The 21,268-nt window shown below is 38.1% G+C and overlaps 1 protein-coding gene across 3 annotated transcripts in view; it reads right to left on the bottom strand.

Annotated features, from left to right (window-relative positions):
* The window catches only part of Sec24AB (Protein transport protein Sec24AB), a 201,776-nt gene that overhangs the window by 29,111 nt on the left and 151,397 nt on the right, over positions 1-21,268 (bottom strand). For all 3 annotated transcript variants that reach the window (XM_067135817.2, XM_067135818.2, XM_067135819.2), the window contains exons 17-18: positions 9,941-10,078; positions 2,544-2,741 (exon numbers count right to left, since the gene is read on the bottom strand). In XM_067135817.2, coding sequence (XP_066991918.2) covers positions 2,544-2,741; positions 9,941-10,078 — 336 coding nt within the window. The remainder of the gene's footprint in view (positions 1-2,543; positions 2,742-9,940; positions 10,079-21,268) is intronic.

The raw sequence follows: 21,268 nt of genomic DNA, 5'->3' as shown, positions 1-21,268 counted from the left end.
ATGGAGCAGGTTCTCATACTCTTATGCCTACCGCGAAGATCAAAAGGCCTTAACTAGAATTAATATGTGAGTGGATTGTTCGTGCATGAGGACTGATTTCACAAGACATTGTGAGAAGTTTCAAGAAAACTTGCATTTCCAACGAACTAGAAGGAACTGAAGGCAACTGCATCTATGAAATGGAAGAGAATGGGAGTGATTCATCGCAAACAACGGAAGAAAGCGACGAATGACAGGGTAAGTCTATTTCTTTGAAATGAAATACATATTAGGGCAGGCAATTTTACAGATTTTACCCTAATACAGCATTCTAATTTAGTTCAGGTATCTGGCTCCTATCTTCAGTGAATTCTCGTGTGACATTAAAAGACAACAGTTTCCGTATAATTAATACTAGGGAAGGTATTATTGCCATCGATTTTTTATTAAAATAAATTGCATTAGACATATTTTTGATTATTTTGTACTATTTTAGGCCTGAATAAATGTCATAACTTAAATAAGGTAATTATGTTCAAATTTTTCTTTTCCATTTTTAAATTAGATTCACATCATTTCTTCTCATGGTTTTTTAGGTTGAAGAAAAAGTAAAGAAAAAGAGGGGAAAATTATGCGAGTAAATACGGGATTACATTTACAATAAAGCAGTATTTTTCAGGATTAAAATACAGTAGAACCTCGATTATATGTTCCCAGAAACTATGTTTTCCCATATTATTAGTTCAAATTACATGGTCCCACGATCATCCCAATTAAATCACGTTGTAAAAATCCCACATTATCCATTTCTTGAAGAAATTATTTCCCGGATCAAACATCAAGAAATTTCAGTCCCATGAACGCTAAATTCTCTATCACGCGTTTTTCAAGAAACTGTATCTCACGAAGGACAGCTATGGCATACTTACAGATCTTGGTGTTAATGTACCGTCACTGTGATAATTAGAGGAAGTACAATACTGGAGAAGCAATCGGCAGTGAACTTGCATAAGGGACATCTTAGCATCTCAGTCGGGTGGTTTTGTTTAGAAAATCCTCGGAAATCATAACGCAGAGAGTGGCCAAAACAACTGGAAAGAGACAGAGCACATTTCGACAGCCCTACTTGAAGACGGAACGAGTTTTGTCAAATCTTCATAGCCTACTTTTAAAACGTCTACATTATGTCCAGGTTTAGATGTTTATTTTTTTATTTTTTTCGACTGTATCGCCCAACAGGTTTTTGGCACTTCCCTCAGGGCACTGTATAGTCACTGGGCTTTCTTCCTTAACACTAATCTAATATTTTAATATTATCGTATATTATCGTATATGATTATTATGAGACCAGAAGAGATCTTGCTATTTTCATACATAAAGGCATGGGAGGTCTTGGGATTGCCTACTACTGTTTTTGGTCCTAATATTAAGACTGGGAATTTTACATTTTTGTTTTTAAACGTCAAAAAAAACTGCAGTCATTTTATTTGAGCTACGTTGTATTTAAAAATTTCTAACTAGTACCAACTTGTGCAGTGAATGCACTTTCCAGACGAGTTCAAGGTGACAAATAACCGTCATTTCTGAAGTTTTGATGATACTTTCTCTCTCTCCAATTTGATTGTGATTGGTGATGGGCAGAATAGAATATAATGCATTCGAAAACTTTTGAGAATCGATACTTACATTCAAAACCATATTCTTGAGTTCAACATAACCTTTGAAAGTCGATGAAGGCCTAATTTACGCGGTAAAAGATTTCCAAAAACTGATTACAAACAGTATACCAGTGACCAAATTACAATGGAAGATTAAAAACGAAGGGATTTCACCATCATGTTGGGCACTTTTGTATCTAATGTGCTTTATTTTATTAGCTTAGAGAATTAAAAACTACTTGTAGTCAATTGTTGTTTGTCTTGGCGTACTAACGATTTTTTGAAGAGTTTGGCTGATCAAAGTAGCTGAACTGAAAGAAGTTTTCACGGGAAACTGACAAAATTTCCCCGGTAAAACTGAATGTAAACTTTTGAGATGTTTAAGTCGCGTACCGGTAATTAATGTTTGAAGCTGGCCCTGCGGTCTAACTGGCCCGCCTCTCACCTGGAAGGCCCGGGGTCGATTCCCGACCAGGTCACACATTTTTACCTGCATATGAGGGCTGGTTCCAGATTCACTCATTCTATGATTACCTTTAATTGAGGAACTATCGAATTTTGAGATGGTGACCTCGGTCTAGAGAGCCAGGAATAACGGCCGAGAGGATTGGTCACACTGACCATGTGTCACCTCGTAATCTGCAGGCTTTCGGGATGAGCAGCGGTCCCTTGGTAATAGGAAGGTCTATTGGGAAGGTAGTTTGGTTTGGTTTAGGAGTGTTTGTAAGATTATAATAATACATATTTCATTTTTGTAACATTTAGCCAAATTGTTGATGGTTCATTTGTTCCCGGATTTTCCGTTTTCCCATGTTGTACGTTTCTTTCCCGTGGTCCCTCCAAAAAGGGAAAATCGAGGTTCCACTGTAGTTACATTAAACCTAAGTAAGGAAATTAACTATATACCATTTCTTCTGGTATTTGACTGAAGGATGGAACACCTAACACTTCTGTACAGTACTCTGGTGACACACTTCGGCCCACGTATATCATCATATGTTCGCCTGTGTCCAACAGGAAAACACCACGTTGATCTAGCTTCTCAGCAGACAAATGAAGGTGGGGAGGTTGAGGCAGTGAACTGCCATCTTCCAATGCAACCATCTGCAACACATTTATAGAAACAAAGCCAGTCAGAAAAAATTAAGAACATCAGCCTACACAGCAAAGATCTATTCACAAATAAGATCAAAGGCCTTGCTTGGTTTCCAGTAAGGCGGACAAGATTACAAAATCAGTAGACCAATTACATTCATACACTGCCTTTAAATTTGTAAGTATAGAATGTACACGAATAATCCCTGCAACCAATTTTATAAAGGAAAGTTTGGGGGGGTATTTCTATTGCTTTGTTATATGTTAATATAAATACTACAGTACAGTCAATTATAAAATGAAGCAACTCACTACATTGTAATCTTCATTAGTACAGTCCAGTGGCATTTCAAAATATATTGGTTCTGGTATGCCAATTTGTGAGAGTAAATATGAATTTCTCTAGTCAAACTGATAACATATCAGTGGAAATTCACTATCGTTTCTTCATAACTGCCTGGGAGACATTTCACAATGCTAATTTTCCTACAGTTCATGAATCTCATGTTCACAATAAGTAAACTCATGTCCTCATCCCGAGGTTGTGCAGCTCTTTTCAGGCACACCCCCATTGGAGGTGATCTGCATGTACCATTTCAACCACATACCAGCCCTCCTCCCATTCTTAAAATGTCTGGCAGTACGGGGAATCAAACCCAGGCCCCCCGAGGATGGCAGCTAACAACACTAACTGTTACGCAACAGAGGCAATGACCAGCACTGATGATATATAACATACAAAATTCCTCTGAAAAAGGGAAAAATTACGAATTACCTTTTAAGTGTGTTTTAATACAGGCTATCTTGAACTGTATTGACTAAGGGGGATTTTTTAATTTTTTACTTTTTCAAAGGAATTTTGCATATTATGCTAGTTTTCCTATGAAAACTGAAGTTATTTTGTTCAAAAACACATGAGCCATCCACAGCTAGCCTTAAAACCTGTACTTTTTAACTCTTGTTATTGCTAGAGCTTTCAATTGACACATTTCATTCATGACCGCACATCCAAACTGTCTCTTTCCAGTCACATATTTGCCCACCCTAGTTTTTGATTTCCAAAAACTTCACCTTTGTCTGAAAATGCACTGCAGTTAGAATTTGTTTCTTCAAGGCAAGCTTTTTTTCTTCCTGCAATCACACATGCAACTCTTGTCACATCGTTCTTTCTTCCTGCAGCACAATCACCAATTTAGTCTGCTTCCTCAAAACGTGGAACTTTTCTTTAGTTCAGCATGACCTATAATGAGAATAATATATAAGTAATAATAATAACAACGTAAACGTTTCCACCTTTTCAATACTAAAATATATTCACAAAATTATAAATTACACGGTACTAGTTTCGACCCATCTAGGGGTCATCATCAGCCGTATTGAAGCAAAGATCACTTTTGGCGAAATCCTAAGAAAAGTGATCTTTGCTTCAATACGGCTGACGATGACCCCTAGATGGGTCGAAACTAGTACCGTGTAATTTATAATTTTGTGAATATATTTTAGTATTGAAAAGGTGGAAACGTTTACGTTGTTATTATTATTACTTATATATTATTCTCAGTTCAATATGGACCAAAAACATGAAATTCATAACCATTAACTATAATGAGAACTCGAAAACAAATGCGCGGGGATTATTCGCGTACACAGTATTCAGACGTGCCAACTTTCAAAAGTCCAAAATCTAGAAATGCATTATACAAGGTCTTTCATAAAGAATAAACCGATTTCATCAAGCTATATTTTCCCAACAGTCGGTAGTACAAGATTAAACCAAAGACACATGTGTTTGACTGATGTTCAAGTTTAGTCTTACAAGTGTTCAATATGACCACCACCTGCAGCACGGACCACATCAAGGCAATAGGATAATTCTTCCCAAATGCGTTTCAGCATATCACGATCCACTGAGTTGATCACACGTGTTATCCGCTCTTGAAGGTCATCCAGACTAGAAGGTAGTGGCAGAACATAAACTTTGCCCTTGACGTATCCCCAAAGGAGAAAAAAGTCGCAAGGAGTGAGGTCTGGGGATCTGGGAGGCCATGCGAGTAGAGCACGATCCGTAGCAGTGTGTCGACCAATCCACCGTTGAGGCACCTTCATTCAGATATGCTCGCACTGGTAAGCTCCAATGGGCCGGGGCTCCATCTTGTTGGAAAATGAAGTTGCTTGAGTGCGTTTGCAGTAAAGGAAAGAGCCAGGTCCGTAACATTGCAAGATAGCTTTGTCCTGTGACAGTGTTGGTGTTGAAGAAGAAAGGGCCATAAACCCTGACATTACTGACTGCACAGAAAACATTTACCTTGGGAGAATTCCGTTCATGCTCGATTGCAGCATGTAGGTGTTCGATTCCCCAAATCCGAACATTGGGACGATTGATACAGCCACTGACATGGAAGGTTTGCTTTGTCACTAAAAATGAGGCATGAAAAAGTGTCTTCATCATCATTTTCCATGTTCAGTATCGCAGCACAGAATTCCATCCATTGTCGCTTGTCAACATGTCTCAGTGCCTGAACCAGCTGAGGTCTGTACGGTTTCATGTGTATGTCTTCTTTTCAGGACACGCCGGATACTGGTACTACTCACCTGGAGCTGATGGTGACCTTGAGATATGGATTTCCAGGGGCTCCGAGTAAACGCCTCTTGGATTGTCTTCACATTTTCTTACCATGCAGTTCGCGGTCAACCAGGACTTTTCCCTTTACAAAAACATCCTGTTTCCTGGAACCGTTGGAACCACCGTCAGATGTTCTTGGGAGAGGGCCTGTACGTGTCATCAAATCTCTTACGGATCTGCGTTGCACCGTGACCACAGACCCGGTCCGTGCGAAAGCAACAACACAGTATGCTTTGTGCTGAGGTGTTGCCATTGTTAGACTCATGCAACAATTGAGTTAGCTCATTGCTGTGCAGGTTGAATGGAGTCGGGGGAGGGGAGAGGAGGGGAGGGGAGGGGAGGGCAGAAAAACGCGGAGCACTCTACTGACTACTAATAGAAAAGTGAGGCCAGGCCCTTTGTAATGATATGCGACTCGTTCTGCTGCGTGGCTTGAGTGCGGCGCAATAAGCCTTCAAAATTGGTTCATTCTTCATGAAAGATCCTGTACTACCAGTACTCTATTACGTACATTTTTCAATATATATTTATAAATACCAATGTACTACTAGCATCCAAGCTTTAGAACACGCCTCGTCTTTCAATCTGCTGAACACTACACAACAGGCAGTAACCCTGTAAGAGGTAACCTTCTTCAGAAACTCACATCTAAATTTTTGATCATGGTACTTGCCTTGATGAACAGATTTTGAGGTTTAAAGTGTTCGAAAAAATTTCACAAAGCACTAATCTGAACTATTTTTTTTAAATCTTCGTAAATGTGCTGTAAATTCTCTCAAACTCGGCATTCCTACGTGGAATTGGTAAAATGGTTAGCTTTACCTTAGACCTCCAGAGTCTGTCATATTTAATAACTCTTATCAGCTCATTTCATCTGCTTTATCCATGCCAACTGAACATCAAATGCTCTCCAGCAATTGATAAGAATCAAGGAAAAGTTGGGCATTTTTAAATATAAGAATAATAAATCTGCCTCAAAATTTGGAGACTGGGCTCTGTGATCGGGGGGGGGGAAGGGGGTCGGGGGCGCAGGATGAAAAATTGGGAGTCTCCCGCTCAAATCAGAGGAATTTTCACATCTGGGTATTCATCCTTTAGGCCCGGTTTCATCAATACATGTTAAATATATACCAACAAGTAGTTAGTTAATACAGAGTTAAAAATTTAACATCTTGTTAGGTTTCTTGCGTTTCATCAAACTTTTCTTGTGAAATGTTAACTCACCCAACATTGTGAAATGGTGCGAATCAAGGAGGCTGTGGTACGAACATGCTGTTTTACAGCGCGCTCCGATGCGCTTTTGAGTACAGCTGTTAAATATGGCGCATGAAGTGAAACGGAGTCATAGTTCTAATTTTTCCTCCTTCGGAAAAGAGTTATTAATTGAATTAGTTAGTAAATATATAGAAGTTATCGAGTGCAAGCGCACAGATGGCTTGACGATAAAAGAGAAGGACGAGGCATGGGATAAAGTTCGCAAGGATTTCAATGGGCTTAACAGATACTTTCTTAGCGGGTATCCACTATCAATTAACAAAATCACTTTGTTAGTTGTCCCCACTTCAAACTGTGCTCTGATATGGGAGTTATTAAATATTGTACTGTCGTGTACAGAACCAGGCCACATAGCAACTATATCCCTGATTTTGAGGTTAGGATCACTAAACACCTGAACATTAACATTAACAGAGAAATATCCCTTCCGATTACGATACATTTCGGCCCTATTGCCTCGAGGTGATTGGATTCTTACATGTGTACAGTCTACTGCATCTAGAACACCAGGGGAACGGCTTATTTCATAGAAGTCGCGGATAATTTGCTGACGCTCTTTTACTGAAGGGAATGTTACATACCTCCTTCTCATGGATGCTATTGCTGCAGACACTAGACAAACTACACTACTAACAGTCGCTTTAGAAATTCCAGCATTGTCTCCGACCATTATGTGAAGAGAACCAATAGCAAAAAATCGTAATGTTATCTGTATCTGCAACATTGTGGTAAGAGGTTTCTCTTCGTTGGATATTCCAACCTCACTCGAACGTCGTCAACAATCTCAGCAACGACTATTTTCGATAACCTGTATCTATGGAGAAATTCTGCATCCATCAAATTTTCAAAATCATTACGTCGCTGAACTCTTCTTTGATCAGGATTATTGTGTAAAAGATCTAAATAGAGCAATTCCACATCTAAAGGGAGATTCACAGCAGACATTTTGGAACAGGTTGCTAAATGCTAATGTTAGCCATTTAGCATGGCAAATGGCTGATGTTAACTTTAATATGCAGTTTAACATATGTTAATGTTAACAGTTCTTGATGAAATGCAAATTTTCTTAAATTGTATGTTACAATGATTTAACACCTTGTTAAGTACTAACATGTGCTGATGAAACCGGGCCTTAGTATTTTTATTTCTAAAACATACAAACATTAACTTACTAAGTAAGTATACCAAACCTGAAGAAGAGAGGGTACTCTGTTACTTTCTCTTTCTGTAAACAAGATGACACAGGGTATTTAAAGGTAAAGGTGTTCTTTATACTTTACTATTCTTATTGCCTATGAAGAGCTAAGACAATATCTGCATTCTAAGTAACCCTGAAGTTAAATTCTAAATGATACTGCTTCATTTCATAAGAGCACAAGAATTTTTATTTCACTAAATACTGTATTACATAAAACCAGGTAAAATTAATCATAACTACAACCAGAGATGCAGCATGTAAATAGAGTCCACATTAACCAACAAGCACAAATTGCCTTTTGGGATATGACCCAGATAGTGTTGCCAACTTAGCATTTTTCCCGCTAACTCTAGTTTATTTAATCCAACGTTTAGCGGAAAAGAAAAAAAAAATTCCCGAGGTAGCTTACCCCCGCTAAATCTAGCTTATTTCATCCGACGTGCCTCGTGTGATGTAGCGTTGTGGTTCCCATAGTACGAACAAAGACAGACACTCTCTCTCTCTCTCCCCCACACTATGTTCCCTTCTTGTATTATTTGGGAGCAACAGCGAAACTAGCTATGATAGACTAGTTATGGTACCCGACTCATCACTGGTCCAGCGGTAGCATGGAATGTGCCTTTATGATGTAAGATTATGACATCCCTTTTCATCCCTCAGTTTTACTATCGTCCGATGACCTCACAAAATTTCCTTACTTGTGCCAGGCTCCTCACTTTCGTCTATCATATCCCACCTCCCTTGGTCAACTCGTTCTTTTCCGAACCCACCAATATTAGGTCACGAGGCCTAAGGAGTCTTTCACTTTGGTGCTCTTCGTAGCCCATGTCTTTCTTTCGCGATACCTTCATTTTTCAAAGTGTTAGACCCCCCCCCTTCCACCTTTCCCTCAGTTTAGTGTTAACAGAGTATGGTTGACCAGTTGTACTTCCTCTTAAAACAATAATCACCACGACCTCCATCTATGAAGACTAATTAAATGTCCATGGTTTGTGGTTATAGTAGTTTACAAATTTAGCAGAACAAAGAGTAATTTCACTGCCTACCCGGTGAGCAGTGCTATAAATATTTGGCTTACTTTTTAAACTTTTCTACTTATTTAGCTAAAAAGTAAAGCTAAAGCTAAACTTATTTAGCTTTTCCTGGCTTATAATAGGTGGTGATCTAGCTTATTAAATGAAAATTGGGTTGGCAACACTGGACACAAAAAGGTATGCGCCCATATGTTTATAAAGTATCTGAAGGCCAGGGGGTGGTGCCACCTCTGACTTGACAAGGGCTACCGCGGTGTAACTGAAACGTCAACATTTTAAAATAGTCTACATGGTCTATATCCCGAAACGTAATCTCAGCTTGTTGACTGACATCAGCTGTGAAAGCCTGCACCAGTATGAGAGTACAGATTATCAAGTAAATTTAGCATTACCCCCAGCAGGCTTCTACCCCAGAGGCTAATTCGCAAGATGGCAGCTGCGCACAACTACTTAGTGCTAGGGCTCCTGAGGCAAGAGGGCCACTACACATTGGTTATATGAGACTAACTTTAAGGAGCTGGGCCAAGGGATAATGGTGATACATTGTTCTTATGGGCCTAACTCTACAGAGCTACCTCAGGGACTCACAACTTGTAACTTATGACCTATTAGTTTAAACACCCTAACATTGCAGAACTTAGGCAAGGGCTGCTATGCAAGATGGCTGCTATACTCTATTCATATCAACCGAACTAGAGAGCGCTGCCTCAGGGGCTTCTATCACTGACATTATCAAGGTCTGTTCCTCTTATCATAATATAAAAGTTACTATTATTATTATTATTATTATTATCATTATTATTATGATTATGATTATTATTATTATTATTATTATTATTATTATTATTATTATTATTATTATTATTATTATCATTATTAATAATAATAATAATAATAATAATAATAATAATAATAATAATTAAAGATGGAGTTCATGTACATGTTACAATATACAACAGTTTAAATGAAGTATACATCAGAAAGTCAAAAACTCTATTGATATGTATATTTTTTAAACCACCATAATCAAAAGAAAATGAAATTCTTTCATATAAAAATTATAAACTTGGTTCTTTACCTGCTCCTCCAGATTATGCAATGGGTACATGTCAGGATAAATCATTTGAATGAGATTGATAAGTGGCAATGTTTTCATCTGGCACATTGCAAACACACGATCATCTAAACGGGTGCTCTGCCCAGAACGGAATGCCACCTGTAAAAAAAAATCCTTTTAATCACTTTTAATGTATATGATGGCAAAAAAGAGAAAGAAAAAAAGGAAACTTAAAAGGAAGCAAGTTACAAGATCACAACATACTCTACACAACAAATTACTACAATAAAGAAAAAAAATTAACTGATAATGACTCAGTAGTTTTATTATTTCCTCAAGTAGAGCATTCATGTCCACAATTTATGTTCCTCCAGTGCTTTTTTGCTGTTTACCATAAATGCCATTTTTACTGATACATTGTATCTTTTCTCCGAGAGTATTCAACCAATTTACAAGAATATATTTATTTCATTTATTTATTTATGCCTTTATAAGTGGTGAAGTTTAGGCTCTTGGCCCTCCTTTACACTTAATCACATTCTATGTTAAAGGTTAAATTGCCTTTTCTTAACAAATTAATAAAATTATTATTATTATTAGGACAAAATTGATGATGAATGTAATGAGGGAGAGCAACTTTTGCAATCTGATGTGGAAAAGAAGGAGGGGGTATATAACATATTGACAACATTTTGTGTGTAACTAGATGACAGTGGGTAATAATGATGATTCTAACAATATTTAAAAACAGACAAGTTAATACATAATATATACCACTGGTTCTAAAGTTAGGAAACTAATGCTCTATGAAACAATTCATTTTAATACTAGTAACTTATGAATTTATGTAAATAAGTACTACGTCACTCATTCTCACATTCATCCATGCATTCATACAACCTGGCTACACACTAAGGAGGAAATCCTGGCAAGATGTTTTGTACTCCATTTTCATGCATTTTGAAAGAAATACAGTCAATTAGAAATATAATCATCAGATGAAACTAGAAATTATTAAGAATTTGCAAACAACTGTTATACAGAAGTAGTGTTTGATGTGGTGCATTGAAAGATCAGACCATCAAAATCATATATACAAACTTTTGTGAAGATTGGATATAATGGTTTTTTTTTTCTATTTGTTTTACGTCGCACCGACACAGATATGCCTTATGGCGACGATAGGACGGGAAAGGCCTAGGAATGGGAAGGAAGCATCCTGGCCCTAGTTAAGGTACAGCCGCATCATTCGCCTGGTGTGAAAATGGGAAACCACAGAAAAACATCTTCAGAACTGCCGACAGTGGGGCTCGAACCCACTATCTCCCAAATACTGGATACTGGACGCACTTAAGCGACTGCAGCTATCGAGCTTGGTTGGATATAAAATTTATAGGTGAATTAAGCAGGGGCCAACCTTTGAAGTGGGTTACCAGTAATCCCATTTTTAACTTGCGCACCCCCCCACTAGTCAAAACATTTGTTTAAGAGTCAAATCCAAAGCACCCGGTTTGCCCTTTCCTACAGCAATCTATTATAAAATATATCGTATTACACAATAAAATTTGCTCATTACCTGTTAGTTCTGCGATAAAAAATTCTTTGTAGCTTGTTTCGCACCCAGCAGCTGCTTTTCACTGTAGGTTTTCTTGAAACATACTTCCCCCTGAGATGACATTTCCGTCTTCAGAACCATACACGATTCCAGTGTAAATGTACTTAAAGTAGGCCTGAATTCTGTCTGATTTTTCCTGTTGTTGTTGTTGATGTTGTTGTTGTTTGAATCATCAGTCCATAGACTTGATGCAGCTCTCCATGCCACCCCATCCTGTGCTAATTTTCTCATGTCTACGTAACTATTGCGTCTTTCATCTGTTCTAATCTGCTTGTCATATTCATACCTTGGTCCACCCCTACCATTCTTACTGCCTACAGTACCTTCAAAAACCAACTGAACAAGTCCTGGATGTCTTAAGATGTGTCCTATCATTCTCTCTCTTCTTCTTGTCAAATTTATCCAAATCGATCTCCTCTCACTAATTTGATTCAGTATCTCTTCATTCATGATTCGATCTATCCATCTCACCTTCTGCATTCTTCTGTAACACCACATTTCAAAAGCTTCTATTCTCTTTCTTTCTGAGCTAGTTATCGTCCATGTTTCACTTACATACAATGTCACGCTCCACACAAAAGTCTTCAAAAACATCTTTCTAATTCGTATATCAATGTTTGAAGCTAGCAAATTTATTTTCTTAAGAAAGCTCCTCCTTGCTTGTGCTAGTCTGCATTTTATATCCTCCTTACTTCTGCCATCGTTAGTTATTTTACTACCCAAGTAACAATATTCTTCTACTTCCTTTAAGACTTCATTTCCTAATCTAATGTTTCTTACATCACCTGCCTTCGTTCGACTGCACTCCATTACTTTTGTTCTGGACTTATTTATTTTCATCTTGTACTCCTTACCCAAGATTTCGTCCATAACATTCAGCAACTTCCGAGATCTTCTGCAGTCTCAGATAAAATGACAATATCATCGGCAAATCTTAGGGTTTTGATTTCCTCTCCTTGGATTGTGATTCCAAACTGCAGCCTTGCCTCACCCCTTTCTGGATTGCTGCTTCTATTTCAAAGCCCTCAATTCTTATCAATGCAGACTGATTTTTATACAGATTGTAGATAATTCTTCGTTCTCGGTATCTGATCCCAACAACCTTCACAATCTTAAATAGCTTGGTCCAATCAACATTATCAAATGCCTTTTCTAGATCTATGAACACCATGTACGTGGGCTTGTCCTTAATTTGATCCTCTAAGATCATACGTATAAAATGAGGACTGCTTCACGTGTTCCTACTTTTCTTCTAAGACAAATTGATCTTCTCCCAACACAGCTTCAACTTGTCTTTCCATTCTTCTGTAAATAATACGTGATAAAACTTTGCAGGCATGAGCTACTAAACTAATGGTGCAGTAGTTTTCACACTTATGAGAACCGGCTTTCTTGGGAATAGGTATAACAACATTCTGCCAAAAATTGGATGGCACTTCTCCTGTTTCATACACCTTACACACTAAGGACCGGTTCTACCACCTGCTGGTAAAGTAGCGCGTAACTTGCCCTCCGCGTAAAAGGAAGTTTCTGTTCGACCACTCCCAGGTAGCGCTATCGGCAGCATAAATCGTAGTTACCCGGCGCGTGATTTATCGGCCACTTCAAGAGCCCGATAAGACTTTACCTGCCGGGCAAATTTTGAGAGCTGAACATTATTAGCTGTATTTCTGGTGATATACAACTTAAAAAATTAGCTTAGTATACTGATAAAAAGCGTGATACTGTAATAGTGATCAATATTGTACTGCAGGATTTTGAACATAAATGCTTCCCTTGAGTTGCAACGGTCATACCAGCCTCTTGCATCGGTAGCGTACATCAAGCTTTTGTGAAGAAACTCTAAAAGGATATAAAATCAAAACCTATTTGGAAATAATTTCAAATGGGCTTTAATTTTCTACTTTTTCAGTTTTCAGACACTACGTATACTTAGTGTATGTATTCTAGTTACCCCAAGTGTTCTCATAGCGCAATGGGTAACCCGCTCGCTTCATAATACGAGGTTTGCAGGTTCGAGTCTTTATTATGATGAATCTTTTTTATTTTCATTATTAGCGTTGTATTAATCTGTATGCCTCTTTTCATATGTTCTTTTGTTAATAATATATTTCACTGAAATATTTAATCACAATATTATGACTACTAGGAAAATACTTTATATGTGTGCTACTTATAGATAGTGATGTTATGATTAGTAAGTATATCATATAGGACTGTGGCCCAGGTAGCAGATTCCCTATCACTTGTTTACATGGTCTTCTTGTAAATGATTTTGAAGAAATTGGAAACTATTCCATTTGATACAGATGTTGACTCCCATAGGGAATCTGTAATATTTGTCCCAAATTCCTCTTCCTATGAATGGATATTTACCCCGATTAGTTCTTTACATTTACAGTACCTTCCAACTTTATCTTCATGAAGTTAAAGATTAAAATGAAATGCTATATCAATAAATGGAAGCATGTGGAACTAAACGAGGTCACAGTGATAGTTGCAAATAGAGCATCGTGGAAATACTTAATCAATTCACAGAAGCTTGCAGATAGAATGCTCAAGGGCAATAAGTCTGTAAGGAGGATGTGTGTGTATATACGTATATGGAAGTGCGTGAAAGAGAGTTAAGAACAACTGCAGGGAACGAAAAAATTTTTTAATGTAAATTAGAAAGACGACAAAAACCTGCGTACTTTCTATTATGGAACGAGCGACTTGACCAGTCTACTATGAGAATACTTTCCAAAAACGCTGCCTTACATGACAGGTTATACCTGGCGTAAGAAAATGTTTTCTCGAGATTTTAATCCCAATTATGTATTGATTTTGAAGCTCATAGATTAAAATCACGAAAACCTGACATAAATCATCGTCCATAACGATTAAGACTCCCTTTATTAGGCTTTTTGGTGATAATCAGCAGATCTAAGCACAGGAAAATAAGACAATCAGAATGAGCTTCATACATCTGACGATAGATAGCACCACAGTCCAAAGCGATAAGTCGCTGAAAATCAGTCTAGCCAACTCCGTATATCGGTGTCTAGCTCCGGGTAGCTACCTAGCGCTTGCACGGAGGTGGGTGCACACAAGCCAAAGTACCAGCAGATTTACACCCCCAGGTAGTTTACCTCCTGGGCAGCTGCCAGCCACTTTACCAGCAGATGGTCGAACCGGCCCTAAATGGAATAACCTTGCCATGCTAGTTTCTCCTAAGGCAGTCAGTAAATCAGAGGGTATTTCATCAATTCCAGGTGCCTTGTCCCTATTTAGGTCTTTCAAAGCTCTGTCAAACTCTGACCCCTAAATTGGGTCTCCCATTTTATCAGCCTCTTGTTCCAGAACCAAATCATCTACATCTTTAACTTGATACAATTGTCGGATATGTTCCTGCCTTCTTTCTACTTTGTCTTCTTTCCCTAGAAGTGGCTTTCCATCTGAGCTCTGAACATTCATACACCTAAATTTCCTTTCTCCAACGGTTTCCTTGATTTTCCTGTATGCCAAATCTACCTTTCCTAGGACCATACAACCTTCGACATCCTTGCACTTCTCCTTCAGCCATTCTTCCTTAGCTACCTTGCACTTTCTATCCACTTCATTCTTTAATCATCTGTATTCTTTTCTACACTATTCATATAAAGCATTCTTGTATTTTTGTCGTTCATCAATCTGGTCTAGTATCTCCTGAATTATCCACTGACTCTTAGTTGATCTTTTCTTCCTTCCTAACATTTCCTCAGCAGCCCTACCAACTTCATTTTTCATGACTATCCATTCTTCCCCTATTGTGTTTCCTTCAGTGTTTTCATTTATTCCTTGTGCAACATATTGCTTGAAACAATCCCTCAAACTCTTTTCTTTCAACTTGTCTAGATCCCATCTCCATGCATTCTTTCCTTTCTTCAATTTCTTCAACTTCAGATGGCATTTCATGACTTACAAGTTATGGTCAGAGTCCACGTCTGCTCCTGGGAAAGTTGTGCAATCCAACAACTGGTTTCTGAATCTCTGCCTAATCATAATGAAGTCTATTTGATACCTTCCAGTGTCTTCAGGTCTCGTCCACGTATACAGCCGTTGTTTGTGGTGCTTGAACCGGGTATCATCAAGGACTACATGATGATCAGTGCAGAATTCAACCAGCTAACTTCCTTTTTCGTTCCTTTGTCCCAATCTAAATTCTTCTACTGTATTACCTTCTCTTCCTTGACTTACCACTGCATTCCAGTCTCCCATCACAATTAGATTCTCATCACCTGTATTAAATCTTCTATCTCTTCATATATTCTTTCGATTTCCTCATCATCCCCTGAAGTAGTAGCCATATAGACCTGCACTATTGTGGTGGGCATTGGTTTGGTGTCTATCTTGACGACAATAATTATTTCACTATGCTGGTTGTAGTAGCTTACCCCCTGCCCTATTTTCTTATTCATTATTAAACCAACGCCTGTGTTTCCTCTGTTTGATTTTGTGTTGATAAGTCTGTAGTCGCCTGACCAAAAATCCTGTTCTTCCTGCCAACGTACTTCACTTACACCAACTACATCGAACTTTAGTCTATCCATCTCCCTTTTCAGATTCTCTAACCTACCACAACAATTCAACCTTCTAACATTCCATGCTCCGACTCGCAGAATGTCGGTATCCATCTTCCTGATGATCGCCCCCTCTCATGTAGTCTCCACCGAGAGATCTGAATGGGGAACTAGTTTACCTCCGGAATATTTTACCCAAGAGGAAGCCATCATCAGTACATCATTCATACAGAGAGAGCTGCATGTCCTCAGGAGTTAGTTACCGGCTGTATTTTCCTGTTGCTCTCAGCCGTGTAGCAGTATCAACACAGCTAAGCCATGTTGAGTATTATTACACGGCCATATCAGTCAATTATCTAGACTGCCACCCTTGCAAGTTCCGAAAGGCTGCTACCCCCCATTTGATGACTGCTACCCCCCATTTGATGAATATATACGTTCCTCATCGCTAGATGTTTCATTCCAGGCTTGTGTCAATAATTATTAAATTGAAGTCATAATGGTCTACCTTTTTCAATACTATAATATGCAATATTATTGAATTACATAACTAGGGACTAGTTTCGGCCTTGGCTGGCCACCTTCAGCCTTAATGTAATACATCTAATAACTAAACAAATGTATAAACACATAATTGACATAAAAACAAATGTACAAACACACAATTGACATTAAAATCTGGGATGAACTATGTGTAAAATTTGAAAAATAAATTAGGCTCTAAATTCTTAGCATCTGGGGCATGCTCATCACCTAGACTCTTTCTTGTATTAATATTCATAGAACTGTTAGTTCAATTACTGCTGATTATTACAATGTCAATGTCATACACCTGTCTGTCATATGTTGTGTACACCTGTTATGTTATATGACCCTCTCAGACTGATTATGATTATTGCGTCAGCTTCTGCTTCAAACGCTAGCACACTGTATCGTGTCCGGGGAGCCATCTCGTGACGAATTAACGTAGTATTTCCACTTCTATTATAACGTCTAAATTCAAAGCTCGTTGTTTGATAAGCCTTCCTTGTGGATAGTCGAGATTTTCTTCTGATGATGCAGAGCAAAGTTCTCTGCGAAACGTAAATAATTTCACCAAATTTTCTTGACACGGCATAAGCCCAAAAGCCTATATCATGTCTAAAATTAAGAGATGAATAGGAAACCTTCATTCTGATAGACACGTCTACGACTTCGGCATGATGAAGAAATTAATCATCAAGGGGAAATTTCCTGATAACGTAACTGCACGCTGCCATATAAAACTCTCTTAGAGAATTATAAAACAACTCTTCATCACAGCCATTAACTTTCAAGTATGCCCTAGCTTTTGCTCCAATTACCAAGTTCTTATTGGGTTTCTGGTATTTCCTCCTCTTGAATTCAACATTCAAAAGGGAGGTAGATTCTGAATGAATAGAACATGGCTGAACAAATCTGACCAATAGGTCAATTAAAAGACCAGTAAGTTTCCTTGTAAGAAGATGTATGGCTGGAGCATCTAGTTGCAGAAATATATTCACCGAGTTAAAAACAGGAAGTGTACTCTGAAGAAAGTAGCAGAACAGTTTTGTGTGTGGGTCTTGTATGAAAGATTTTACAGTTTCAAACTGCTTGGTGCTTTCTTTTGTATGGTGGGTCTCACTACAAAACATAAGTGTCAAAGCTTCCCACCGCTCAAAAACTCTATTAATAGACTGAAGAAGCAAGAGCCAATGGGTACTGACATATTTCAAAATTTTGTGACCCTCTGTGCCACAAACAGCCTGATATACTTTCAACATGTTTCGCCTTTTAGAATTCTTATCAAGATAGTAATATAACTGAACCAGAAAGTTCTCTACATTGGTTGGTAATTGGGCTGCTGCTTTTTGTGCACAGATGTGTATGAGATGACATGAACAACGTGAGACATAAACAGAAGAATGCCTGTCCTTCACAAATTTGGCAACACCTTTATTTGCCCCTATCACTGTGTATGCATTACCAGTTGAAAAAGAAATTCAATTTTCCCATGGAATGGCTAAAGAAGACAATTCACTATTAATAACAGAGAAAATTCCCTCACTTGTATTGTTGGTTCTCTCTAACAATGACAATAGAAGAGTTGATATTTGGCCTCTCTCAGCATTAAAGAAGGAGACAACTATAGGATAAAGTTTAACTGCATTTCAATCCGTACTACCATCAGTAGCCAAAGAAAAAGGCGTTATTTGCAAAAGTTCACTTATTTCCTTTTTTTGCCTCAGATGTCGTGTATTGAACTAAAGCAGAGGTTTTAGTTCTTGCACAACCATATTTCCAAGATATTTTATAGTCTGGGAACATTGATCTAAATAAATTTCCAGCATGATCTGAAACTAATAACGGAATATTATGCTTCAAAAGAGATTATGCGAACAGCAACTCAGCACTTAACACTGCAGTTTCATTGAAGAACGACGAAACAGACTGGTTTCATAATTTTGATTCACCATATGTGTGATGATTCTTTGATTCTGTGTGTCTTTTGCAATCATCTCGTCCACCGTGAGCCACAGAGAAATCACACGAACTGCAGAACACGTGTTTTTCACTAACATGTGAAGCAAGTAGGCATGGCCATTCCTTCGTGTAACTGTCTTGATACTTCTACAACACTACTGTCTTCTTAGAAAATGCAATTTGACAATTGCTCCGCTTCATTTTACAAAACCAATCACTTCTTTTCGAATCAATGACTAGGATAATTAGAATTGAAACGCGCTAAATATACCACTCGTTCTACGCACACAACAGAGAGAAAGCAGAATGCGCGCATTGGAGAACAGCAGAGGGAAGGAGTAGCAAGGAGTACAGCCTATTTCACGGCCAACTTTATGCGTCATTCTAGCTAAGAGATCAGCATATATCTATGTAACTTACAAACATTGAAACGAGGAGGGTTGACCAGTAATGCTCTAAGGAACTGAACATTTTTTACTTTTTTTTTTTGGTAAAAGTTAATTTTTATCGTGACAAAGTTGCTTTTCCGTAAAATTTTCCCTTCGACTGTAATGCCGTAATTCGAAGTGAAATCCGCAATCATTATGGACAATCCGTAATAGTTGGTACCTCTGATTAAGTTACTTCTTTTTTTAAGTATAATTCTGTTATGTTTTCTTTTCAGGTAGTTCCTAAATTTATTCATAAACAAGTTTTGAGAGACTGAAGAACCTAACAATGACAAATTTCCCTTAAATAATGTACTACTGTGCTGAGAATTATCCAACACCCTAGTGCATGAGATGTGAACAACTAACCAATTATACCACTAAGCATACCTGCCAACTTTTAGAAACCAAAAATAGGAAGATTTTTTAAATTCTTGGATTTCATCACATATAATCCACCACGGTCTAGGTGAAAAACGGTCAGGATAAAAGGCATACATATCCTACAGTTGCAATGCGAATTGACCATTAAATTTTAAATCTTAAACGAAGAAAACATAAAAATGGTTACAAGAAAATGTACCTAATCATTCTCATTTATGACACTTGCATACGAAAAATATTTGTCACACCGACACACACAACAAAATGCATAATACAGTGTTTTCTCGCGTAATTAACGCTGTTTCTTTTTTTGACGAAAAAATACAGGCGAAATTTGAATGCGTAAATTATTCAAGGAATTCAGATATTTACAAATTATTAACAATTCATTTACATTTTAAAGATAGGCTACATAAAATATGGTCAACGAAGGAGGGACCCTGCTACATTACCCCAAACCGTTCGTATCCAATCTTGTACGAGTGATGTGACCATCCACCCTTTTTCTTGAATACGAATGTGGATCACTCTCGGAAATTTTGCTTTAGGCATTGTTTTTCGTTTTAGAACAATGTAAGTTGTAAGATTTCTGCCATCAGCTGTTACAGCAAGCATTGCAGTACATCGTTGTTTTTTTGCTTACAGTAGTGCGTACGATAACACTATATCGTCGTTGCCGGGACAAAACCTCCTATGTGATAATATTTTTGGAGATATACTGACCCGCAGCACATACGTTATGAAGAGCGAGAATGCCTTGACAATATTCATACAATATTGCACCTTAGATGACAGAACCGTACCGGCCAAAGTTCTAAGCTAAAATATTTCACATAGGAGGTTTTGTCCCGGCAGCGACGATATGTTCCTTTCTTATCGATTGTTCGACTTTGTCACATATGGAAACTGACTGGCGTCTGACCTGCGGTTCTTATACGGGAGATCAAATATTCCTTCACTTTACGCTTCTCAATCACAAAGCGATGAAAATGATTAAAATCATTCGTCATTTTTTGGCACAATGTTGTTCTTCGTCGAAGAGAAAGTCCATATCTCTTCATAAAATTAATCAAGCCTCGGCTAACCTTCATATCAGAGACACTGATTCCATGTGCAGCGGCTATTTCTCATTCTTTAAAATACCGGTACAGTACAGCATTACGTGAGAAACGGCTTATCCAACGTTGCGTAACAAAATCATATAATTAAACAGATCCTCCTCTACATACTGAAACTTGCCGCTTTTTGGTCCGCGAAATGCTTTGCGAGAGTTGTTGGCCGCTTGAAGTGCACTTCTGTTACCGTGGTAACGCACGTTTCATTTGGACACTGAAGACTTGCAGCCCGCTGCCCTATTCCCGTATGTTTCGGCATAACTGATCACCGCGAGTTTGGATGATCCAGTATTACTCGAATACTGTGGACTGACAAACAAGTTTGAGATCACAGAATGTCCCGTACCCGAAACACTCCTAAAACTAGGGCAGTGGGATTTCCTAACGACTAATAACAGCACGTTGCCCTGTATTCGGAATGCCCGCTTTTGCAATAGGAAGCCTGCTACTTGAGTAGTTGACATATTTATTTCGAAAAGCATCCGGAGCTGCGTGATGGATGTCCGAAGTTGTGGGTGCGTCAAATAAGTGACCATTTCTTTTTCTCCACTTTGGACCCAAAAATATTGGGATGCGTAAATTGTGAAAGGGCGTTAATTACTTGAGAAAATACGGTAGTTTCCTTTATCACACGGTAACATGAACGGAAATTTATAGGTATCTCTGAACACTTGGAAATAACGTTTGTTATATTTTTTCGCCATTACGAGAAAAGAAAATACCAGAAACTGTCACCGACACAACACCCTTAAAACATTCAACTCATTGAAATTATGCACTTA

This window comes from Anabrus simplex, chromosome 1 (assembly GCF_040414725.1).
Source record: "Anabrus simplex isolate iqAnaSimp1 chromosome 1, ASM4041472v1, whole genome shotgun sequence".
In the NCBI taxonomy this organism is placed as follows: domain Eukaryota; kingdom Metazoa; phylum Arthropoda; class Insecta; order Orthoptera; family Tettigoniidae; genus Anabrus; species Anabrus simplex.
Note: the sequence above shows the minus strand (reverse complement) of the source record. Positions and strands in the feature narration are given on the sequence as shown.